Source organism: Lepidochelys kempii, chromosome 20, assembly GCF_965140265.1.
Source record: "Lepidochelys kempii isolate rLepKem1 chromosome 20, rLepKem1.hap2, whole genome shotgun sequence".
NCBI lineage: Eukaryota > Metazoa > Chordata > Testudines > Cheloniidae > Lepidochelys > Lepidochelys kempii.
In genome coordinates, this window is record NC_133275.1 from 14415339 (window position 1) to 14441615 (window position 26277).

A 26277-nucleotide genomic window follows, 5' to 3' on the forward strand; every position below is an offset into this window, starting at 1 on the left:
GAGCTGTGGAAGAGGGAAAACCCAGGACTGGGGTAACAGGGGCTGAGGGTCAGGACTGAAGGGCACCAGAAGAGCTGGGGCCTGGGGGGGGGAGCCCAAGACTGGAATAGCAGAGGGCTGTGGGTGGGGATTGAGGGGCATCAGCAGAGTTGCAGGGGGACTCAGGGCAGGGATAGTAGGGGCTGAGGGTCAGACCAAGGGGCTCTGGCAAAGCTGCGAAGGGGGAGACCCAGAGTAGGTACTGCAGTGGCTGTGGGTTGGAGGGCAGGGCTGTGTGGAGGAGGACACTTGCCCTGATTTGTGACTGACATTTAGCGACATTAAATTCTCTCGGGTAGGAAGCACCAGGCCTGTGGGGGTCCATGCTTGTCTCTCCCTTTCTGGCTTTGGGGATGGGGCTGTGACTTCCCACCTCTCTGTCCAGGCCTGGCCTCCAGGAGGGTCCATACCCAGGCACACAGGAGCTGCCCTGTGAGGCTCCCTCATTGGTATGTACTGCCATGGCCACAAAGCGGGGCCGTCCCACCTGTGGTGCCTGAGGTGGTACTTGTGATCACGGATGAGGCCAGGACGGGAGCTCACGAGGTGGCTGTACAGGAGTCTCCCTGCTCTCCAAATCTTCTCTGTAGGTGCCTGGGGGACGAACAAGCATCAGCAGTCAGGAAGCTGGGCACTTCCTCCCTAGCCCTGTATCAGCCTTTGGCATGGCTCGCTCCATGTTGGCTGTCCCATGCTAAGCGGGGTCACTCCTGCTCACAATTTGGACGGGAAACCGGCAAGATAAAACTACCCCCCAGCTCGTTCTCCCCTTCCTGCCCCCTGAGCTACCCAGCCAGCGTCCAGAGATGACATGGAATGCCCTGCACGTTGGAGGGGCACTCCCAGACCAACAGGCAGCAATGGCCTTTTAAGTTGCTTTCTTTGCTCAGGGGAGCAAACTGCCCTCCGGTGATGGGGGGTGGCTTCCCGAGGCAGGGACTACCCCACTCACCTGCGTAAGACTCTGCCCGCAGTCTGGGACTGATTCGCTGTCAGGGAGCGGCGTCTGGAAAACAACAGGACAGAGGCATTCCTCAGTTAGTGGCAAACAGGGGCCCCTCCACACCCACTCCCTCTGTTTGAGGCATGCAGTGGCAGGGGGAGCCCTTTTGCTAAAGAGGCCAGCGGGGTTTCAGCACAGCCTGCAGCCACTCACTGTGAAGGGCAGGGATCATGTGGTGACAGCAGAGCTCTCCCAGTCCTAGCCTGCGGGAGAGAGGGGCCTTTCCGGGATGACTCCTGGATTACATGGGGAGAGGCAGGCCTGCAAGCCCCCAGCCTGCAGAAGTCCAACTCAGATGTGAAGCAAGGATGCCCCATAGCAGTTGTTCACTGTTAAACATGCAGCTGCATGTGTGGTGGGTGCATTGGGCAGTTTTTTCAGTGTAAAATTCTGACTGGAGAGGAATGGACTGGAACGAGAGCAAAGCATGGGCAGCTGGATATGAGGCCCTTTTGAACCAGCCCATTGTTACTAGTATCAGATTAGTCAGCCAACCATCATTGCTCCTTTGCTTAATCATAGAATACCGGGGTTGGAAGGGACCTCAGGAGGTCATCTAGTCCAACCCCCTGCTCAAAGCAGGACCAATCCCCAATTTTTGCCCCAGATCCCAAATGGCCCCCTCAGGGATTGAACTCACAACCCTGGGTTTAGCAGGCCAATGCTCAAACCACTGAGCTATCCCTCCCCCAATGTGCTGCTACTGGTAACAGTTTTGTAAACAGCCCTTGTGGGGGTTTTCCCCACTTAAATACAAGTAATTGGTGGTAACAAGCCCATCCTCATCACACTGCCCAGCCAGCACCTGCTTCCTGGGCTACACACCCCATGGGCTGGAGCACTGGTGCACAGGATTGTTAGGTGATTTACCTGAGGAAAATCAGGACTAGAACTCATGACCTCCTGACCTCAAACACAGTCCACCTAGACCACCTAGTGTAGGAGCTGGCCCTCCGCATGATCACAGCTGTGACAGAGCCTCGCTCATTAGCCAGCGGTGGATTCCGTCTGTAGTCCCAACCAGGTCCCGGCTCTGCTCTCAGCTCAGGGAGCTGCCTGGGGACCTGCGAGCAGGGCTTAGCCAGACCCTGTATGTGAGGCCTGGCCGCAGGAGCGCTGGAACAATTTGTATAGTGGGGGGTGCTGTGAGTCAGTGAACCAAACTGTAAACCCTGCATCTGATGGACACTATTTCAAGCCAGTGGGTGCGGCAGCACCTCCAGCACCCCACACTACAAGAAGGATGTGGAAAAATTGGAAAGAGTCCAGCGGAGGGCAACAAAAATGATTAGGGGTCTGGAACACATGACTTATGAGGAGAGGCTGAGGGAACTGGGATTGTTTAGTCTGCGGAAGAGAAGAATGAGGAGGGATTTGATAGCTGCTTTTAACTACCTAAAAGGTGAATCCAAAGAGGATGGATCTAGACTGTTCTCAGTGGTAGCGGATGACAGGACAAGGAGTAATGGTCTCAAGTTGCAGTGGGGGAGGTTTAGGTTGGATATTAGGAAAAACTTTTTCACTAAGAGGGTGGTGAAACACTGGAATGCGTTACCTAGGGAGGTGGTGGAATCTCCTTCCTTAGATATTTTTAAGGTCAGGCTTGACAAAGCCTTGGCTGGGATGATTTAGTTGGGGATTGGTCCTGCTTTGAGCAGGGGGTTGGACTAGATGACCTCCTGAGGTCCCTTCCAACCCTGATATTCTATGATTCTATGATTCTAATTCCCACACCTATGGGTCTGGCAATAGGAAGAAAGTTCCTCCGGCCATGGTTAGAATTGGGTGGGTTTATTGCTGCTGCTGGCCAGTGTAGGGGCCCAACGGACCTCTGGGTCCAAGCCTAGCTTCCAGCTGGCTCACAAATGTCCCAGCTGTGCAGGGAGGGATCTGGCCAGGCTTATCGGCCTCCCATATATCTCTAGGAAGAAAAAGAAACAGCAGGAAGATCTGTGATAGGTCCCAGTGCTCAGAGCTCAGAACAATAGCTGGGGCAGTACATTGCCCCCTTGCAGCCAGGGTGCTGCAAACTGACACCAAGTCAAGGCTTTGATCAGGCAGGGCCGAACCAATCTCTCTTGTGGTCCAGCTGCTCCGTCCCCCTAGTGTTGGCAGCCTCCAAACCTGCCAGAAAGGTAAACCGGGTTGCAATACACAGTACTGTTGGGGCCAAGGAATCTCAGCGGAGCCTGGCCTACCAGTTGCAAGCATTGCGGATCAGAGAGCTTCCTCCCACGGCTAAGAATGGAAAGGGCAGGCAATTCTCTGGAGATGAGGCCTCGAGGGAATACTCAGCATCTCTGTTTTCCAACCCCCTGGCCCTGCCCCAGCTCGTTCACCTCTGGAAGGATCCCAGCCGCACAAGCAGCAATTGAAGCAGAGCCTGGCACCAGCCCTCTTATCCTGAACAAGAGGCATGTGTACCTCGATCAAAGCCCTGCTGTTCCTCTCCCTAACCCTTTCTCCTCAAGTCCCCCACCTGCCACATATATTTATTTTTGCTGGGGTTCAGACTTGAGTGGTGCCTCCCCAACATTTGTGGTCTTTCACGCATGCTTTCCATGAGCATTTGAGCGTGCAGGCTTCTCTCACACTACTACATGCTGGATGCTGATGTCTCATAGACAGAAGGGACCATCATGATCGTCTAATCTGACCTCCTGCACATCGCAGGCCTCAAAACCTCACCCACTCACTCCTGGAAGAGACCCCTAACCTCTGGCTGAGTTACTGAAGTCCTCAAATCACAATTTAAAGACTTACAGTTAGAGAATCCACCATTTACTCTTGTTTAAACGTGCAAGTGACCCATACCCCATACTGCAGAGGAAGGCAAAAACAAAAAACAAAAAACCCCATAGGGTCTCTGCCAATCTCATTCACAGAAAGTACAGGGAAAATGCACATTTGATTTTAAAATTTGCAATTTGTAGAAGGTCAGTAAATTACATGAGACATCCAATCAGAAAGTAGAAACAACAGCATGTGACTTGTGTCCCTAGCCAATGGAGCGCCCATTTTCAACTGTCTATTTGGTTATGGTATTCCCATTACCTCCCTATGTCACATGGTATTGTTTCTGTTCCCTGACTGGCTGATTATGTAACCACAGTAACCAACACATTGGGTGTTGCAGACTGTGTATTTGTGCAATGTTTGTCTGCAGACCTGGAAATCGCTGAATAATCCTGAAGGATGAAATGCCCATGTGTACCATGGCACCTCTGCCTTGCCTACAACACCTGGCCTTGGGTTTAGCTGCTCAGCTTTCCCATAGCAGATGCTTTCCTCACAAATTCTTGTTCAGTGAAAAAAACAATTTTTCACTGAAAAATGTTTCAACAGCAAATGTCCAAGCAGCCCTGCCTCAAGTCGCATTTGGTTGGGGTGGGGCTCATGGAATTTAGCAGCTGGAAACCAGGAGAGGAGCCAGAACCCCATGGTCAGCCAGCTCCCTGCCAACTCCCAAGGCTCGACTCACCTCCACTAGCCACGGCATGAGACTCATCATCCGGCCCCATCTCCTGTGCAGGGCTGCAGAGCAGACTCATCACCGTGCAGGAGCTCCTGAGCACCATCAGAGCCACAGAGGGAGGGAAACCTCCAGCTATGCAGTAACTTTCCCACAGAGGGAATTCTCCTAATCCCAGGCAGTCATCTGGCTCTGCACCCACCCCAACTCCCTGCCCTGCAGCGTCCCTGCCCGCTGGTCTCAGTGAATTCCGTGGCTCTTTAAATTGTCTTGGCCCAAGATTCAGGAAACATTTGCTGAGTTATCGTCTATTTGTCACTGGAATGGACTAGAAAGTGTTGTTCCCCGTTGGTCAAAGCCAGCCAGAGACATAGCAGGACAAGATTGTAGGAAACAACCCTGCATAAGCAGGGGAATTCTTATCTGGTATATTGGTCTTATGGTGGTGCCTAGAGGGCCCAATGAAATCCATGCTCTGCTGTGCTGGGTGCTGTACGGACCCTGGGAGACATTGCCCCATCCTCATCCTGTGGTTCTGAGCACTGGTTTCGCTGGAAAGTGTCAGCATTTGAAGGGTTAATGCTTCACTGAAGTGCTGTGGAAGTGCAGCCTCCCTCCAGGCCTGTGTTTGCACTGCTCACAAGGGTTTGCTGAGGGACTTAGGACATCAATCAGATAAACAGTATCTGGGGAGCTGGAACCTACAGGAACCAACAGGGCAAGGGCCTTTGGGGGTAGTAGGATGACCCAAAGGGGCAGTGCTCAGCCACACCCAGGATGGCCCAGAGGGGCTGTGCCCAGTCAGACCCAGGCATAGAAGCCCCATGCTGCTGAAGGATAGTGTTCCCCATCTGTTTCCATGTGAATATATGGAGAGGAGGATCCCTTTGCTGGACAGTTTGTCCCCACTTGAGGGAATGGATAGGAAGGAATTGGCTCAGCATTCTTCTGCTGAGAGGAGGTCTCACAAATCCTCCCAGCTTTGCACAAGGTCACTCGCAAGGGTGCCCGTTTCCTCCAACCACCAGTGTGTTTACACAGCAAACATCACAAGTGTGCTGGCTGCCAGGACAGCAAGGAGTGCTGAGGGCCTGGTGTGCTCAGCTCATGGCAATGGAGACCCAGTGCACGGTGTCGCAGTCTGAGCTGGCCTCCTAGTGCCTACAGGGAGACAGGCCGGACAGGTACTGGGAATGAAGTGGGACCCAGATCTGCAGAGCCAACCCTGCAGTGCTTTTTATCAAAGAGCAAAACTAGCTGCACTGACGTGGTGTCGGGTGGGTGCCAGTGCCCTGGGGAAGAAAGCCAAGATGCCACAAGGGCTTGGATGCTCCTCGGCACCCTAGAGCAAGTACATCACACCCTGTGTGGACTTGGAGAGGGTCCATGGCAGCCTCTCCCTCCAGAATACCAGGACTGCAGAAGGGACAGCAGCACCAGGACCCCAGCCCTGCAAGGCAGACACCACAGTGATGGGCAAGGGATAAAAAACACACACTATCGCAATAGTCTCTCCCCAGGCCTCCCCTCAGCCTGGTCCTGTCCAGCCATCCTGGGCAGCACGGGTGAAGGTCCCCAGTTCATGGAGTAAAGTCCAGAGTTTCACCCTAAACCAGACTGCAGACAAGGCCCGATCCCAGCATGCTGCTCTGACGTGGTTCCAGAGCGGTCTCAGGGCCACGAGGGCATCTCTAGACCCTGGCCTAGCAGGGAGGAACAAACACATCCCTCTGCAGAGTTGCATCTGTCAGTGCCAGCTGGGGATGGCAAGGCTCGAATCTATGGGACCAGCTCACTCTTTAGTGGCAGGAAACTCTCTGGGACAAATCCTGTTTGTGCCAATTTACACCAGCAAAGACTTTGTCCCTTGTACTTGGAGCCCTAGAGTGATTGCTGCTCCTCCCTGGCAGAGCCGGCAGAGCCTGTATTAACAGCACACAGTGCCGGCAGCAACTGGGCAAAGCAAAGGCAGCTGGATTAGCCAACCCCACTGCAGCATGAGTCTGTGGGAATATTCCTGGCCCTGCACTAAGATTCCAGAGCACAGGTGACAATGGTCAGGGCCTGACTCTTGCCTGTTGGAGACAACATAGTGTCTTCTCCAGCTGGGCAGAGCAGGTGCAAACCACGGTAGGGCCTGAGCTGACACCTCCCTGCACAGGAATAAGAGGCACAAGTGCTGCAGGGCAGAGGAATGGACACAGTTCTTTGCAGCCACAGATCTCTGCAAACATTAACTCAGCATCCTCCTGTTAATGCCACGGGGTTAGTGCCTGGGGCTGCCTGCACAGATCCCTACCTGGTTAGTACACATTTACTATAAGGTTCAACCCAAACCTGGGGCTTGCAGCAGATCCATCCTTACAGCACAGCAAGTTCTGGGAGCTGCCCCCCCCCCCCCAAGCTAGTCCACTCTGAGCTGTCTGGTGCAGCTGTGACCCCGCTGCCCAATGCTACGGCTGTACAGAGTCTGCACAGGAACAGGCAAGCTCTATGGCTTCCCTCACTCTCATGAGCATTAGCTATGGGGTACATGCCAGCTCCTTCTCTTCTGCTTATCACAGGACCTGTCTGTCCAGCCCCCACTGTTGTGGTATCTGAGCACCTTGCAATCTTTAATGCATTTGGAGGCCAAGTTTAGGTTGCAAGATAAGAGATCAAAATCCAGGACCTTCATGATAGCATTCTCTAAAATGCTTCCAGTTGCACGCGCAGGGCCAGGAAGACAGGTAGAACTGCAGGGTCACAATGCATGGATGGGATGATGGCATTCAGAGGAGGGATTTTGGTTTATAAGGAACCTCTTGGGAATGGAGGAGCCTATATAGAACCAGATTGCTGGCATGGAAAATTAAAAAGGTCTCAGAGGAGTTTTTAAACTAAGGGCTGGGGGAAAGCTGACAGGTGTGCAGGCGTGGACATTAAAGGGGATACTCTATATCCTAGTAAAGAGGAGAGGATACATATAGTACAGGCAGAAATTGAAGAGAAACAGTCAAACAAAAAAGAGTCCCATCCAATTACATCACATGAGGGCAGACAATTAAATATTGACATATTTTATAAGTACTTGTATACAAATGCTGGAAGTCTAAATATAGTAGAACCTCAGAGTTACGAATACCTCGGGAACTGAGGTTGTCCATAACTCTGAAATGTTCGTAACTCTGAACAAAACATTATGGTTGTTCTTTCCAAAGTTTACAAATGAACATTGACGTAATACAGCTTTGAAACTTTACTATGCAGAAGAAAAATGCTGCTTTTAACCATCTTAATTTAAATGAAACAAGCACAGAAACGGTTTCCTTACCTTGTCAAATCTTTTTTTAAAGCCTTCCCATTGTTTTTAGTAGTTTATGTTTAACACAGTACTGTATTTCAATTTTAAGTTATTTCTCTTGCTTCTTTTTAGTGTTTGTTATCCATGAAAAGAAAACACAAAAGCCCATGGATTTAAATGTCCATTCAAATAGAATTGAAAAAACAAATGCTGCAGCAAAATGTACCAGCCCTAGTCTTTATAATGACAACAAAAAAAACCTATCCAAACTTAACTTTCCTGCGTAAGTACTACAGGATAAACAATGTAGACTTGAAAAAATCTTTAATGGTACTCTGCTTGAGATTGCTAACACTCTTTTTTGCTGCCAAGGTATGTAGCTCTTGAAGTATCATTAGGTTCATTGCTGTGGCGTCAGGCTGTTGTTCAAGCCATTGCAGACAGGTAGCGAAACACTCTTCTGCTTGCATGTATGGGATCTTCTTGGCGTTCTCCCCCTCCTTCTTGTCACTGTCTGGTTGTGCTGTTTCTCATACCAATTCAATTATCTCATGGTCGCTGAGAATACGGGGTTCGTTCTCACGTTAATCTGCATTTAGCCATTCCTCCCGTTCTTCCATGGTGATATCCAAAAGCTGTCACTCTTCAGAAAAAAATAATTAATTGATTTATTTCCATCTGATCTCTGTTTTCCAAATTATCTCTCAGTGTTGTCAATACCCTGCCAAAGTGTATTCCATGAGCATCTCAAAGACTCCGAGCCAGTCTCACTCCAGGACTCAGCTCACATGTAGACAGCATGTTTTGTCAGCTGTTTACAAAAATCTGTAAGATTCAAATTGCATTGATCCCAGTCACACTTGCCATAAAAGGTTTTCCTTGTATCAACATTTCATGTTTTCCAGAATGCCTCAGTTCATTGGCTGAATGAGGCATGTGACAGTTGGTGGCAAAAACAAATATCAAATGCTTCCATCTTCTACCAATAGATTTTAAATGGTAGGGTTAAATGGAGCATTACCCATCAGTAGTACAGCTCGGACAGGTACAGATTTTGACATAAGGTAGTCTTTCACAAGTGGAACAAAGTGTTTAAAAAACCAGTCAGAGAAAAGACCTTTATCCATCCAAGCAGTGCACTGGCTGTAGTAATGGACAGGCAGAGCTGACCTAGTGATGTTTGCAAAGAAGCGAGGTAGAAGATTAGGGTTGGAAGAGACCTCAGGAGGTCATCTAGTCTAATCCCCTGCTCAAAGCAGGACCAACACCAGCTAAATCATCCCAGCCAAGGCTTTGTCAAGCCAGGCCTTAAAAACCTCTAAGGATGGAGATTCCACCACCTTCCTAGGGAACCCATTCCAGTGCTTCACCACCCTCCTAGTGAAATAGTGGTTCCTAATATCCAACCTAGACCTCCCCCACTGCAACTTGAGACCATTGCTTCTTGTTCTGTCATCTGCCTCCACTGAGAACAGCCTAGTTCCATCCTCTTTGGAACCACCTTCAGGCAATTGAAGGCTAGTATCCAATCCCCCCTCACTCTTCTGCAGACTAAATATCCCCAGTTCCCTCAGCCTCTCCTCGTAAGTCATGTGCCCCAGCCCCCTAAGCATTTTTGTTGCCCCTCCGCTGGACTCCCTCCAATTTGTCCACATCCCTTCTGTAGAGAGGGGTCCAAAACTGGACGCAATAATCCAGGTGTGGCCTCACCAGTGCCAAAAAGAGGGGAACAATCACTTCCCTCGATCTGCTGGCAATGCTCCTACTAATACAGCCCAATATGCCATTGGCCTTCTTGGCAACAAGGGCACACTGCTGACTCATATCCAGCTTCTCGTGCACTGTAATCCCCAGGTCCTTTTCTGCAGAACTGCTGCTTAGCTTAGCCAGCCAGGTTTCACGCTGTTGTGCACGAATGCCAATGGGAGATGGAAATCCCCGCTTGCGTTAGCAGTAGCCATCAGCCTGACCACATCTTTACTGGATTTGAAATTCTTCGCCTGTTTTTCTGAACTGTCTGCCAGAGTCTTATTTGGAAGCAGGGGTCAGTACAGGCCTGTCTCGTTGCAGTTAAACTCTTGGTCCTGGGTAAGTCCGTGCTGTTCAATAAATGATTTGAAAGTGGCTTTAAATTCACCAGTGGCATTCGAGTCAGCTGTCAGGGATCTTCTTGCATCCTGTATTCCGTGCCAATTTTTGAACCAACAGAGTCACCCTGTGCTAGCTTTAAAATGGTCCTCACCTTTGTCTGGATACATTTTTCGGTAGACTAACCCTGCCTTTTCTGTAACCATCACACTGTTTATAGAAGTGCATTCTGATCTCCTTTGTGCAAGCCACAGATGCACTGCCTTATCAAAATCAGCAGCAGTAGCTTCATGTACAATACACCTGCTTCTTAGTGCTCTGCTGTCTTTGGCTTCTTTTGCAAATTGCTGTATTTTTTCTGGCTTTTCCAAATATCAGTGACAGTTGATTTCCCAATATCATATTCTCCCACTATGTTGCTGAGGCTAACACCATTGTCAAGTTTTTTTAATATTTCTAGCTTTGTGTCAATTGAAAGTGTGACACGTTTGCACTTCCTACTGCTTGCCAGGATGGGCCTCTGTCCTCCGCCATTTTTTGGACTGAGGAAATATGGCGAGTAGAATCCCCTCCCATGGTATTGCAGCGGGATGCCCTTTACCCCACCCTTGAGGAGCAGGGAGTTGGCTTCCTGCTGAAGAATGAACTGGTGAGAGGGATCCTCCAAAGAGGGTCAGGTAGGAGGATGATAAGGCAGGAAGGAAAGAAATTCTATGGAGTACCTGTAATGGATGATCTCTAGTACCCAATTGCCTATGGTGATCTTGGCCCAAGTGTGGACAAAGAGGGCAAGGCGGCTTCTGAAGATGACAGCTGGCAAGGTAGCTGGCATTGAAGGTGGCCCGTGGGTCTCGACCCCCGTGTCAAAAGTGACCCTGGGCCTGTGGCTGGAAGTGGGTTGAGGAGGTGGCTGGTACTGGAAAGCAGGGCCTCTGGGACCTCTGTCATTTCCAGGGGAGTTTCAGTGGCCATTGGTAGTAGGGCTGGCAGGCAGTAGGCTGCCTCTGGTGCTTCCTCCTGGGTGCTGGGTATAGATTCCTGGGGATCGCAGAGTGGAGTCCTTCAGGGAGTGCAGGGGCTCATCCACTGTGTCATCAAAAAGATTGTCTTCATTGAAAGGGAGGTGGTGCTTTGAATCTCCCTCAGGAAACTGGAAGACTGAAGCCATGAGTCCTGCGCATCACAAGCCTGGTGCCTATGGAATGAGATGCAGTATCAGCTGCGTCCACCATGGCCTGAAGGGCCACCTTCACCACCAATTTCCTCTCATCCACTGAGGCCTGGAACTGGGCATGGTCGTCTGCAGGGAGCTTGCCTGTAAACTCTGCCAGCCTACTGTACACGTTGAAGTCACACTTAGCTAACAGAGCATGACAGGTAGCTATGTGGAACTGTAGTTCTGTTGACAAGCAACTGGAGTGGCATCGACCTGCACTGCCCCTTATACCCTCAGTCAGGAGCACGAGGAGACATATTGCGCACGGGTGGGTCAACGGACACTGCTTGGAAAAACTTTTAGACTCAGGTGGATGGCATGCATGTGCACCCCTGTATGGAATACACATAGGTACCATCACTCGAAGAAGAAGGGATAGATAATAAAACAGAAAATGTCATAATGCCACGATATAAATATATGATACACTCACAGCTTGAATATAGCATGTAGTTCTGGTCTTCCCATCTCAAAAGAGACATATTAGAATTGGAAAAGTTACAGAGAAGAGCAACAAAAAATTATTACGGGTATGGAAGAGCTTCCATATGAAGAGTCATTAAAAAGACCAGGACTGTTCAGCTTGGAAACAGATGACCAAGGGGGGATATGATAGAGGTCTATAAAATCATGAATGGTGTGGAGAAAGTGAATAAGGAAGTGTTATTTACCCCTTCACATAACACGAGAACCAGGGGTCATCCTATGAAATTAACAGCCAGCAAGTTTAAAACTAACATAAGGAATTACTTCTTCACGTAACACCCAGTCACAGAATCACAGAATATCAGGGTTGGAAGAGACTACAGGAGGTCATGTAGTCCAACCCCCTGCTCAAAGCAGGACCGATCCCCAATTAAATCATCCCAGCCAGGGCTTTGTCAAGCCAGACCTTAAAAAATTCTAAGGAAGGGGATTCCACCACCTCCCTAGGTAACGCATTCCAGTGTTTCACCACCCTCCTAGTGAAAAAGTTTTTCCTAATATTCAACCTAAATCTCCCCCACTGCAACTTGAGACCATTACTCCTTGTTCTGTCATCAGCTACCACTGAGAACAGTCTAGAGCCATCCTCTTTGGAACCCCCTTTCAGGTAGTTGAAAGCAGCTATCAAATCCCCCCTCATTCTTCTCTTCTGTAGACTAAACATCCCCAGTTCCCTCAGCCTCTCCTCATAAGTCATGTGTTCCAGTCCCCTAATCATTTTTGTTGCCCTCCGCTGGACTCTCTCCAATTTTTCCACATCCTTCTCGTAGTGTGGGGTCCAAAACTGGACACAGTACTCCAGATGAGGCCTCACCAGTGTCGAATAGAGGGGAACGATCACGTCCCTCGATCTGCTGGCAATGCCCCTACTTATACATCCCAAAATGCCATTGGCCTTCTTGGCAACAAGGGCACACTGCTGACTCATATCCAGCTTCTCGTCCACTGTCACCCCTAGGTCCTTCTCTGCAGAACTGCTGCCGAGCCATTCGGTCCCTAGTCCGTAGTGGTGCATTGGATTCTTCTGTCCTAAGTGCAGGACTCTGCACTTGTCCTTGTTGAACCTCATCAGATTTCTTTTAGCCCAATCCTCAAATTTGTCTAGGTCCCTCTATATCCTATCCCTACCCTCCAGCGCATCTACCTCTCCTCCCAGTTTAGTGTCATCCGCAAACTTGCTGAGGGTGCAATCCATACCATCCTCCAGATCATTTATGAAGATACAGGACAAAACTAGCCCCAGGACCGAACCTTGGGGCACTCCACTAGATACCGGCTGCCAACTAGACATGGAGCCATTGATCACTACCCGTTGAGCCTGACAATATAGCCAGCTTTCTATCCACCTTATAGTCCATTCATCCAGCCCATACTTCTTTAACTTGCTGGCAAGAATACTGTGGGAGACAGTGTCAAAAGCTTTGCTAAAGTCAAGGAACAACACGTCCACTGCTTTCCCCTCATCCACAAAGCCAGTTATCTCGTCATAGAAGGCAATTAGGTTAGTCAGCATGACTTGCCCTTGGTGAATCCATGCTGACTGTTCCTGATCACCTTCCCCTCCTCCAAGTGCTTCAGAATTGGTTCTTTGAGGACGTGCTCCATGATTTTTCTAGGGATTGAGGTGAGGCTGACTGGCCTGTAGTTCCCCAGATCCTCCTTCTTCCCCTTTTTAAAGATGGGCACTACATTAGCCTTTTTCCAGTCATCCGGGACCTCCATGGGGTGCTGTTCTGGGATGGAGGTCTGCTGGGAAGAGATCATAGAATCATAGAATCATAGAATATCAGGGTTGGAAGGGACCCCAGAAGGTCATCTAGTCCAACCCCCTGCTCAAAGCAGGACCAATTCCCAGTTAAATCATCCCAGCCAGGGCTTTGTCAAGCCTGACCTTAAAAACCTCTAAGGAAGGAGATTCTACCACCTCCCTAGGTAACGCATTCCAGTGTTTCACCACCCTCTTAGTGAAAAAGTTTTTCCTAATATCCAATCTAAACCTCCCCCACTGCAACTTGAGACCATTACTCCTCGTTCTGTCATCTGCTACCATTGAGAACAGTCTACAGCCATCCTCTTTGGAACCCCCTTTCAGGTAGTTGAAAGCAGCTATCAAATCCCCCCTCATTCTTCTCTTCTGCAGGCTAAACAATCCCAGCTCCCTCAGCCTCTCCTCATAACTCATGTGTTCCAGTCCATTTTTGTTGCCCTTCGCTGGACTCTCTCCAATTTATCCACATCCTTCTTGAAGTGTGGGGCCCAAAACTGGACACAGTACTCCAGATGAGGCCTCACCAATGTCGAATAGAGGGGAACGATCACGTCCCTCTATCTGCTCGCTATGCCCCTACTTATACATCCCAAAATGCCATTGGCCCTCTTGGCAACAAGGGCACACTGCTGACTCATATCCAGCTTCTCGTCCACTGTCACCCCTAGGTCCTTTTCCGCAGAACTGCTGCCTAGCCATTCGGTCCCTAGTCTGTAGCTGTGCATTGGGTTCTTCCGTCCTAAGTGCAGGACCCTGCACTTATCCTTACTGAACCTCATCAGATTCCTTTTGGCCCAATCTTCCAATTGGTCTAGGTCCTTCTGTATCCTATCCCTCCCCTCCAGCGTATCTACCACTCCTCCCAGTTTAGTATCATCCGCAAATTTGCTGAGAGTGCAATCCACACCATCCTCCAGATCATTTATGAAGATATTGAATAAAACCGGCCCCAGGACCGACCCTTGGGGCACTCCACTTGATACCGGCTGCCAACTAGACATGGAGCCATTGATCACTACCCGTTGAGCCCGACAATCTAGCCAGCTTTCTACCCACCTTATAGTGCATTCATCCAGCCCATACTTTCTTAACTTGCTGACAAGAATACTATGGGAGACCGTGTCAAAAGCTTTGCTAAAGTCAAGAAACAATACATCCACTGCTTTCCCTTCATCCAGAGAACCAGTAATCTCATCGTAAAAGGTGATTAGATTAGTCAGGCATGACCTTCCCTTGGTGAATCCATGCTGGCTGTTCCTCATCACTTTCCTCTCATGCAAGTGCTTCAGGATTGATTCTTTGAGGACCTGCTCCATGATTTTTCCAGGGTCTGAGGTGAGGCTGACTGGCCTGTAGTTCCCAGGATCTTCCTTCTTCCCTTTTTTAAAGATTGGCACTACATTAGCCTTTTTCCAGTCATCCGGGACTTCCCCGGTTCGCCACGAGTTTTCAAAGATAATGGCCAGTGGCTCTGCAATCACAGCATCACAGATGTGGTTCACCTGACCAAGAAGGGGAAGAGCATCTTCACACACTGACTCACCAACCCAGTGAGGAGGGCTTTGTTCTAGGTTCAAAGGGGACAAGTGACAAAAGCCCACAGGTAATCATTAAAAAAGGCAACCTTAACAAAGGGCTATATGATGGGGCTCTATGCATTTCTGTCAGGTCAGAACTGAAAACCTGCTACCGCTATGACCATAAGAGGTACAACCTGTACTGGTCAATGCCAAGTGCTGGGCAGCAGTTAATTAACCCAGAAACCTCAGGAAGCGCCAACAGCTTTGGGCCGATGAGCACCTGACAAGGGTAGTGGAACCCTTGATGGAGGAAATGCCATTAAAAGGCGGATGAGGAAATTCACTCAGTGTTTTTTGCCAACGACATCCACACATGACAGATTGAGCCCTTCAGCTGCAGCTGATAACCGATCTAGGAGTGGAGCCCCGAAAGGCAGGCAGATGGGAGATCGCCTCTGCACTGGCAACTCCTGCAATGTAACTGGTTCCAAATGTATCGACTCCCGTCCTTCCTTTGGTCCAAATCAGTGAAGTCGAGAGGGGGGTGCTGACACATGGGCAAAGCAGCATCTCCATATCAACTGCCTGAGCTATTGCAGCCACATCACACAGAGAGGACACTCCATCCTTGCTGGCAACATGGACACACCCCGGAAGGTGGCAGTTACGGGTTATACGCTCTTACTTGATTAGCATACAGGATGGCGCCATGGGTCACCTTCAACAGTGGGAGAAATCACTGCATTCCATTGGTCAGCCACCACCCACCACAAAGCCGGGCAGCCCCTGGACAGTTAGGTGTTGACCACCATGGTCTGTCTGCCTCATGGGGTGCGTGGGGCTAGACCAAAAGTTGAAAGGGAGATGGAAACATTGCACCTGGCAAAAATAAGAAACCAAGAACTTTCTGGCTTGGAAGCTGGAATGTCAGGACCATTTGTCTGGGACTGACAGACGATGACAACCTACAATACACAAGCAGCATGTGGAAGTCAGCTTTGCTAGACCATGAGCTGTACAAACTCAATGTTGACATTGCAGCACTCCAGGAAACAAGACTTGCAGATGCTGGTTCTGTTCAAGAGGCCAATTACACCTTATTTTGGCAAGGTAAAAGCAGCATGGTGTCCATTTTGCTGTGAGAAACAAATGGGTAAAGCTCCTAGAAACACCCATTGGGAAGTCAACAGGTATCATCTCACTTAAACTTCAGACAACTATCAGCTCTATGAACATCATTAGTGCTTACGCACCAACACTCAAATCTAGCCCCAAGGAGAAGGATACATTTTACATTTGGATCAAGTCATCAAAAGAATACCATCAACTGAGCAACTTTTCCTCACTCAGTGACTTCAATGCAAGAGTCGGCGCAGACAACAACTCATGGCCAGATTGCCTAGGGCATTTTGGCATCGGCAAGATGAATGAGAATGACCAACAACTTCTTGTATTCAGTCCCCAAAACCAAATGTACATTACCAATTCATATTTTACAGGAAAGGATCGCCACAAAGTGTCATGGCGACATCCACGATTAGGCCACTGGCACCAATTAGACATTGTTATCAACAGGAGGAAAGGCCTACCCTTAATGCAGAACAGTTCCATAGTGCCAATTGTGACACTAACCACTCCTTGATTATTAGCAAAGTAAAGATTACAGCCAAGCAGCTACATAGAGCAAAACCTAGGAGCAAGCCCAAAATCATCTTAACACCAAAAACCAGAGGAAATGCCAGGAGTTTGTGAAGGCTTTTGAACTTAGTATGGGAAGTCACTACCAGAGAAGGCAGAGGAATTTGGGGTAAATTTTAAAAAGAACTAGTTTGAAGAAAATGAAGCAGAACTATTACCTCTCATCAACATTAAGAACACAGCCTATCTGGAACACAACAAGAAGCCAACAGAGAGCACCAAAGTGAGACTTTGACATGCAAAAATCAAGGTACAGCGAGCAAGCAGATGCTGTGCAAATCATTACTGGACCAAGCTCTGTGAAGAGATACAGACAGCCGCAGACACAGAAAACCTCAAAGTCATGTATGATGGCGTGAAGAAAGCTCTAGGCCACACTGTCAACAAAGTTGCCCCTCTCAAATCGCACAGCAGTGAAATCATTACAGGTAAAAGCAAGCAGTTGTCTCATTGGGCTGAACACTATTGAGAGTTATACGCACAAGAAAGAAACATCACCAGCGAATCGCTGGGCAAATGCCAACCCTACAGGTCCCGCCAGAGCTAGATGTGGAGTGCACGGTAGAGGAGCGAAGCAAGGCCACTGATCTGCTATCCAGTGGCCAGGCTCCTGGAAAAGACGGCACCCCGGCGGAAATCCTCAAGTACAGGAAAGACAGCCTGTTACCCTCTCTTCATCAGATGCTACTTAAATGCTGGAAAGAGGGTGAGGTACCACAAGAGATGCGTGGCTCAAACATCATCACTCTGTATAAAAATAAAGGCGAAAAGGGCGACTGCAACAACTACAGGGGTATCTTGCTACTAAGTGTAGCAGGAAAAGTTTTCACAAAAGTCATCTTAGTGCCCCTACAACAGCTGGCAAATCATGTCTACCCTGAATCATAGTACGCATTCAGGGCAGAAAGATCAACTATAGATATGATATTTTCTCTGCGTCAACTCCAAGAAAAGTGCAGAGAGCAAAACCAGCCATTGTACATCGCCTTTGTGAACCTAACCAAAGCATTTGACACAGTCAGCAGAACGGGTCTATTTGAAATAATAGAAAAGATAGGATGCTGACCAACCCTGTTGAGTGTTATATGTTCATTCCATCACAACATGAGAGCAAATGTCCAGTTTGAGCGGTCCACTTTGGACAGCTTTGAGATGAAAAGCAGAGCAAAGCAAGGATGTGTTCTTGCCCCTACACGCTTTGGAATCTTCTTCTCAGTACTCCTTAACTGTGCATTTAAGGACATGAAAGAAGGAGTGTATCTGCACACAAGATCGGATGGGAAACTCTTCAACCTGTCACGACTTAAGTCAAAGACCAAAGTCAAAAAGGTGCTAATCAGGGAACTTCTATTCACTGATGATGATGCCCTCATAGCCCATGATGAAGATCTACTACAAGAACTAATGGACCGCCTTTCAATTGCCTGTCAGGCATTTGCTCTCACCATGAGCAGGAAGTTTTTGGAAAATGTAGGGGACAATTTCCTGGTGCAAGTGCTGGAGGAACCAACTAGGGGTGGAGCTCTTCTTGACCTGCTGCTCACAAACCGGGAAGAATTAGTAGGGGAAGCAAAAGTGGATGGGAACCTGGGAGGCAGTGACCATAAGATGGTCGAGTTCAGGATCCTGACACAAGGAAGAAAGGAAAGCAGCAGAATACGGACCCTGGACTTCAGAAAAGCAGAATTTGACTCCCTCCAGGAACTGATGGGAGGATCCCCTGGGAGAATAACATGAGGGGGAAAGGAGTCCAGGGGAGCTGGCTGTATTTTAAAGAATCCTTATTGTGGTTACAGGGACAAACCGTCCCGATGTGTAGAAGGAATAGTAAATATGGCAGGCGACCAGCTTGCCTTAACAGTGAAATCCTTGCTGATCTTAAACACAAAAAAGAGGCACAAGAAGTGGAAGATTGGACAAATGACCAGGGAGGAGTATAAAAATATTGCTCGGGCATGCAGGAGGGAAATCAGGAAGGCCAAATCACTCCTGGAGTTGCAGCTAGCAAGAGATGTCAAGAGTAACAAGAAGGGTTTCTTCAGGTATGTTGGTAACAAGAAGAAAGCCAAGGAGAGTGTGGGCCCCTTACTGAATGAGGGAGGCAACCTAGTGACAGAGGATGTGGAAAAAGCTAATGTACTCAATGCTTTTTTTGCCTCTGTCTTCACGAAAAAGGTCAGCTCCCAGACTACTGCACTGGGCAACACAGCATGGGGAGGAGATGACCAGCCCCCTGTGGAGAAAGAAGTGGTTTGGGACTATTTAGAAAAGCTGGACGTTCACAAGTCCATGGGGCCGGATACGTTGTACCCGAGAGTGCTAAAGGAGTTGGCGGCTGTGATTGCAGAGCCATTGTCCATTATCTTTGAAAACTCATGGCGATTGGGGGAAGTCCCGGAAGACTGGAAAAAGGCTAATGTAGTGCCAATCTTTAAAAAAGGGAAGAAGGAGGATCCTGGGAACTACAGGCCAGTCAGCCTCACCTCAGTCCCCGGAAAAATCATGGAGCATGTCCTCAAGGAATCAATTCTGAAGCACTTAGACGAGAGGAAAGTGATCAGGAACAGTCAGCATGGATTCACCAAGGGCAAGTCATGCCTGACTAATCTAATTGCCTTCTATGATGAGATAACTGGTTCTGTGGATGAAGGGAAAGCAGTGGACATGCTATTCCTTGACTTTAGCAAAGCTTTTGACACGGTCTCCCACAGTATTCTTGTCAGCAAGTTAAAGAAGTATGGGCTGGATGAATGCACTATAAGGTGGGTTGAAAGTTGGCTAGATTGTCGGGCTCAACGGGTAGTGATCAATGGCTCCATGTCTAGTTGGAAGCCGGTATCTAGCGGAGTGCCCCAAGAGTCGGTCCTGGGGCCAGTTTTGTTCAATATTTTCATTAATGATCTGGAGGATGGTGTGGATTGCACTCTCAGCAAGTTTGCGGATGACACTAAACTGGGAGGAGTGGTAGATACGCTGGAGGGTAGGGATAGGATACAGAGGGACCTAGACAAATTGGAAGATTGGGCCAAAAGAAATCTGATGAGGTTCAACAAGGACAAGTGCAGAGTCCTGCACTTAGGACGGAAGAATCCCATGCACCGCTACAGACTAGGGACCGAATGGCTAGGCAGCAGTTCTGCAGAGAAGGACCTACGGGTGACAGTGGACGAGAAGCTGGATATGAGTCAGCAGTGTGCCCTTGTTGCCAAGAAGGCCAATGGCATTTTGGGGTGTATAAGTATGGGCATTGCCAGCAGATCGAGGGATGTGATCGTTCCCCTCTATTCGACATTGGTGAGGCCTCATCTGGAGTACTGTGTCCAGTTTTGGACCCCACACTACTAGAAGTATGTGGATAAATTGGAGAGAGTCCAGCGGAGGGCAACAAAAATGATTAGGGGACTGGAACACATGACTTATGAGGAGAGGCTGAGGGAACTGGGATTGTTTAGTCTACGGAAGAGAAGTATGAGGGGGGATTTGATAGCTGCTTTTAACTACCTAAAAGGTGAATCCAAAGAGGATGGATCTAGACTATTCTCAGTGATAGCAGATGACAGGACAAGGAGTAATGGTCTCAAGTTGCAGTGGGGGAGATTTAGGTTGGATATTAGGAAAAACTTTTTCACTAGGAGGGTGGTGAAACACTGGAACGCGTTACCTAGGGAGGTGGTGGAATCCCCTTCCTTAGAAGTTTTTAAGGTCTGGCTTGACAAAGCTCTGGCTGGGATGATTTAGTTGGGGATTGGTGCTGCTCTGGGCAAGGGGTTGGACTAGATGACGTCCAGAGGTCCCTTCCAACTCTGATATTCTATGATTCTATGATTCTGTGAGCATTAAGAAAACCGTTGTATTAGGACAGAGGATTCCACAAGATCCTCCAATCAGCTTAAATGCAAACCAGCAAGAAGTAGTCCAAAAGTTCAGTTATTTAGGTTGTACAGTGACTAGCAACCTCTCCCTGGATGAAGAATTAAATGTTCGCATTGGAAAGGCTGCCAGCACCTTTAGAAGACTAACTAAAATAGCATGGAACAACTCAAAGCTTACCATCAAGGCCAAGATGCTAGTGTACCAAGCTTGCATCCTCAGCACTCTCATGTATGGTGGGGAATCATGGCCAACTTATGCTCATCAGGAGAAAACGTTAAACAGTTTCAACCTACACTGTTTACGCCGCATACTCAACATCAAATGGCAAGATAAAGTCATCAATGCAGAGGTTCTTCTAGGAGCAAATTTACCAAGTGTGACAGCCCTACTCAAGCAAAGACAACTGTGCTAGCTGGGCCATCTGAGTAGGTTGGAAGACAGATGCATACCCAAGGACATGTGATATGGGGATCTATCAGAGGGAACAAGAACAACAGGATGTCCCAAGCTTCACTATAATGACACGTGCAAGCGAGATATGAAGGAATTTGGAATTGATCCTGACCACTGGGAATCTTGGCAAGTGATCATAACAAGTGGTGCCTTTGTCTCTATCAAGGTATCAAAGCCCATGACAGAAGCTGACTCCTACAGCTTGAAGAGAAAAGAGCCCTTAGGAAGCAAGCAGCTCCCAACCAAGATACATACATTTGTAATAACTGCCACAGATAATGCAAATCTCAGAATGGACTATTCAGTCACATAAGACATTGGAAACCGTCTACATCATAGGCTGCAATTCCCACCGTCTCTCATAGATGAAAGGATGCCAACAAAATATGTTGGGGAGGACATGGAAAATTACTGTAGGGTCATAAGTATCAGGGGGGTAGCCATGTTAGTCTGTATCCACAAAAACAACGAGGAGTTTGGTGGCACCTTAAAGACTAACAGATAGTCTTTAAGGTGCCACCAGACTCCTCGTTGTTTTTATAGGGTCATAGGACCAACAAGAGGGAAATGGGCTGGAAAGCCAATCACAGTTGGAATTGCAGCTAGCAAGAAATGTGAAGGGTAACAAGAAGGTTTTCTACCAGTATGTTAGCAACAAGACGAAGGTCAGGGAAAGTGTGGAACCCTTACTGAATGGGAGAGGCAACCGAGTGACAGATGATGTAGAAAAAGTTGAAATACTCAATGCTTTGTTTGCCTCGGTCTTCACAGACAAGGTCAGCTCCCAGACTGCTGCACTGGGCAACACAGTATGGGGAGGAGGTGAGCAGCCTTCAGTGGTGAAAGAACAGGTTAAGGACTATTTAGAAAAGCTGGACATGCACAAGTCTATGGGGACGGATCTAATGCATCCAAGGGTGCTGAGGGAGATGGCTGATGAAACTGCAGAGCCATCGGCCACTATCTCTGAAAACTCGTGGCAATCACGGGAGGTCCTGGATGATTGGAAAAAGGCAAATATAGTGCCCATCTTTCAAAAGGGAAGAAGGAAAATCCAGGGAACTACAGACTGGTTACCCTCACCTCAGTCCCTGGAAAAATCATGGAGAAGGTCCTCAAGGAATCCATTTGAAGCACTTGGAAGAGAGGAAGGTGATCAGGAACAGTCAACATGGATTCACCAAGGGCAAATCATGCCTGACCAACCTGATTGACTTCTATGATGAGATAACTGGCTCTGTGGATATGGGAAAAGCTGTGGATGTGATATATCTTGACTTTAGCAAAGCTTTTGATGTGGTCTCCCACAGTATTCTTGCCAGCAAGTTAAAGAAGTATGGATTGGATGAATGGACTATACAGAAAGCTGACTAGATCGTTGGGCTCAACAGGTAGTGATCAATGGCTCAATGTCTAGTTGGCAGCCAGTATCAAGCAGAGTGCCACAAGGGTCAGTCCTGAGACTGGTTTTGTTCAACATCTTCATTAATGATGATGGGATGGATTGCACCCTCAGCAAGTTCGCAGATGACACTAAGCTGTGGGGAGAGGTAGATATTCTGGAGGGTAGGGATAGGGTCTTTCTACTATGGACCACTGTCACGGTTCCTTCCCCACCCTGAACTCTAGGGTACAGATGTGGGGACCTGCATGAAAACCTCCTAAGCTTACTTTCACCAGCTTAGGTTAAAACTTCCCCAAGGTACAAATTAATTTTACCCTTTGCCCTTGGAATTTCCACTGCCACCACCAAACTTTAACTGGGTTTACTGGGAAACGTAGTTTGGACACGTCTTTCCCCCCAAAATCCTCCCAACCCTTGCACCCCACTTCCTGGGGAAGGTTTGGTAAAAATCCTCACCAATTTGCATAGGTGACCACAGACCCAAACCCTTGGATCTTAGAACAATGAAAAAGCATTCAGTTTTCTTACAAGAAGACTTTTAATAGAAGTAAAGGAATCACCTCTGTAAAACCAGGATGGTAGATACCTTACAGGGTAATTAGATTCAAAACATAAAGAATCCCTCTAGGAAAAACCTTAAGTTACAAAAAAGACACACAGACAGGAATAGTCATTCTATTCAGCACAACTCTTTTCTCAGCCATTTAAAGAAATCATAATCTAACACATACCTAGCTAGATTACTTACTAAAAGTTCTAAGACTCCATTCCTGTTCTATCCCTGGCAAAAGCAGCATACAGACAGACACAGACCCTTTGTTTCTCTCCCTCCTCCCAGCTTTTGAAAGTATCTTGTCTCCTCATTGGTCATGTTGGTCAGGTGCCAGCGAGGTTACCTTTAGCTTCTTAACCCTTTACAGGTGAGAGGAGCTTTCCCCTGGTCAGGAAGGATTTTAAAGGGGTTTACCCTTCCCTTTATATTTATGACAACCACCAATCAGGAAAAGGAAGTGGGCGAGACATTTCTAGGACAAATAACAGAAATATCCAAAACACAAGATCTGGTAGTAATGGGCAACTTTAACTATGCAGACATCTGGGGAAAATAATTTGGCAAAACACAAAATTTCCAATAAGTTCTTGGAATGTATTGGGGACAACTTTTTGTTTCAGAAAATGGAGGAAGTAATTCTCACCAACAGGGAGGAATTGGTTGTGAATGTGAAGGTGGAAGCCTATCTGATAGATTTCATGATTGTAAGGAAAGGAAGGAGTGAGAGCAGCAGAATAAGGACAATGGACTTCAAGAAAGCAGATTGTAACAAACTTAGAGAACTGGTAGGTGAGGTCCCATGGGAAGACAATCTAAGGGATAAAGGAGTTGAGGAGATCTGGCAGTTTCTCAAGGAGACAATATTAAACACACAACTGCTAACTGTGCCAATGCAAAGGAAAGACTGGAAAAATAGTAAGAAGCCAATATGGCTCCATCCAAGAGTGCCAAAAGCCTGCCTCCTGCTCCACTCCTCCCCCTGCTCTGCCCTTCCCTCACTCCACCCTTCCCCCTGAGGACCCTACCGTACTCCACCTCTTTCCCCCAGACCGTGCCCCCATGCTGCCTCTTTCCCCCGAGGCTCTGTCCCCCATTCCCTCCTCTCTGCTCCCTCCCCCACATTGATCACCCTTAAGGCAGGTAAAAAGCGATGGGCCATTGCCCCTAGCCCTCGCTTTTCTAGCACCCCTGGCTGCATCATGAGCTCTTTAATTACCTGAAAATCAAAAAGGAATTCTACAAAAAGTGTAAACATGGTTGAATTGCTAAGGAGGAATACAAAAGAATAGCACAGGGACAAAATCAGAAAGCCTAAGGCACAAAATGCGTTACATCTAGCAAGGGACATAAAAGGCAATAAGAAGAGGTTATTTAAATACATTAGGAGCAAGAGAAAAATGAAGGAAAGCTCTCTGCTTAATGGGGAAGGAAAGCTAATAACAGATGACATCGAGAAGGCTCAGGGTTTAATGTCTATTGTGCTTCACTAAGAGGATTAATGATGACCAGATACTAACAACACACTATTAACAATAAGGGGGAAGGAGCACAAACCAAAACAGGGAAAGAACAGGTTAAAGAGTATTTAGATACGTTAGATAAGGAAATTCATCCTAGGGTACTTAAGGAGCTAACTGAAACAATCAGAACAGTTAGCAATTATCTTTGAGAACTCATGGAGGAGGGGTGAGATCCCAGAGGACTGGGGAAGGGCAAACATAGTACCTGTTGTTAAAAGAGGGAACAAGGAGGATGTAGGGAATTACAGACCAGTCAACCTAACATGGATACCTGGAAAGATATTGGAACAAAATATTAAACAATCAGTTTATAAGCCCCTAGAGCACAATAGGGTTATAAAGGAATAGCCAGAATGGATCAGTCAAAAACAAATCATGCCAAACCAACCTAATTTCCTTCTTTGATAGGATTACTGACCTAGTGGATAGAGGGGAAGCAGTACATATGATATATCTTGATTTTACTAAGGCTTTTAACACAGTCCCACATAAGCAAACTAGGGAAATGTGGTCTAGAGGAAATTACCATAAGGCAGGTACACAACTGTTTGGTTGTACTCCAAGAATAGCTCTCAATGGTTTGCTGTCAAACTGGGAGGGCGTATCTAGTGGGGTCCTGCAGGGGTTAGTCCTGGGTTGAGGAGTATTCAATATTTTCATTAATGACTTGTTTCAGAGTAACAGCCGTGTTAGTCTGTATTCGCAAAAAGAAAAGGAGTACTTGTGGCACCTTAGAGACTAACCAATTTATTTGAGCATGAGCTTTCGTGAGCTACAGCTCACGAAAGCTCATGCTCAAATAAATTGGTTAGTCTCTAAGGTGCCACAAGTACTCCTTTTCTTTTTATTAATGACTTGGATCATGGTGTGGAGAGAAGGCCTATACAATTCGCAGATGACACCAAACTGGGAGAGGTTGTAAGCACTTTGGAGGACAAGATTAAAATTCAAAATGACCTTGACAAATTGAAGAATTGGACTGAAATAAAGAAGAGGAAATTCAATACAGTCAAGTGAAAAATACTACACTGAGGAAGGAAAAATCAAATGCACAACTACAAAATGGGGCATAACTGGCTTGGTGGTAGTACTGCTGAAACGGATCTGGGGGTTATAGTGGACCGTAAATTGAATGAGTCAACGACGTGATGCACTTGTGAAAAAGGCTAATATCACTCTGGGGTGTATTAACAGGTGTGCTGCATGTAAGACACAGAATATAATTGTCCCGCTCTATTCGACACTGGTGAGGCCTCAGCTGGAGAACTGCGTCCAGTTCTGGGTGCCTGTCACAGATCCACAGGGCCAGTGCTATAGCCCCAGCTTTGCAACAACCTCTAGGAGGAACCCGTCAGCGTGCCAGACTGCCTAGGGGGTCTCACTCTTCTTTCAGGGTAAGCCATGCGGTTTCACTGCCTCCTTAGGCTGGACGTCTGTGCCCTCAGCACCCCTGCTTCACACCTTGAGCTCTGTTCAGCAAGTTCACCTGAGACAGACCTCTGGGGGAGACGTGTACAATCATAAGGAGCAGTGCATCTCCTCCATCAGCATTTGCAGTGACCCTCAGCCAGCGTTGTAAAGCAGAAGAGTTTATTAGTCAACTGGAGCACAGCATAGGAATCCTTGGTTAGCATAGAGAAAAGAAAGATACACGATAGTCCATCCTGGTCAGCACAGAGCCCAAAGCCCTGTCCCTTTGACCTCTTTTTGTCCCAGAGGAGGTGTGCCCAGATGCGCTCAGCAGCCAACCCTTAACCACTCCCTTAGCTCTCCAGCTAGGCAAACACTGCTTGGCTTGCTGCAGGGAGGTGGGCCACCATAGTGATTTTGGCTGCTAGGTATCAAAGTCCCAGTGACTGGATTTGCCATTGTTTTCTCCAAAGCTCTATTGATATGGAGC

General features: G+C 47.8%; 1 protein-coding gene across 4 annotated transcripts in view; it reads right to left on the reverse strand.

Moving 5' to 3' along the window:
• The window catches only part of RAPGEF3 (Rap guanine nucleotide exchange factor 3), a 98433-nt gene that overhangs the window by 37552 nt on the left and 34604 nt on the right, over positions 1 to 26277 (reverse strand). For all 4 annotated transcript variants that reach the window (XM_073318543.1, XM_073318542.1, XM_073318541.1 and 1 more), the window contains exons 3-4: positions 992 to 1045; positions 527 to 633 (exon numbers count right to left, since the gene is read on the reverse strand). In XM_073318543.1, coding sequence (XP_073174644.1) covers positions 527 to 633; positions 992 to 1045 — 161 coding nt within the window. The remainder of the gene's footprint in view (positions 1 to 526; positions 634 to 991; positions 1046 to 26277) is intronic.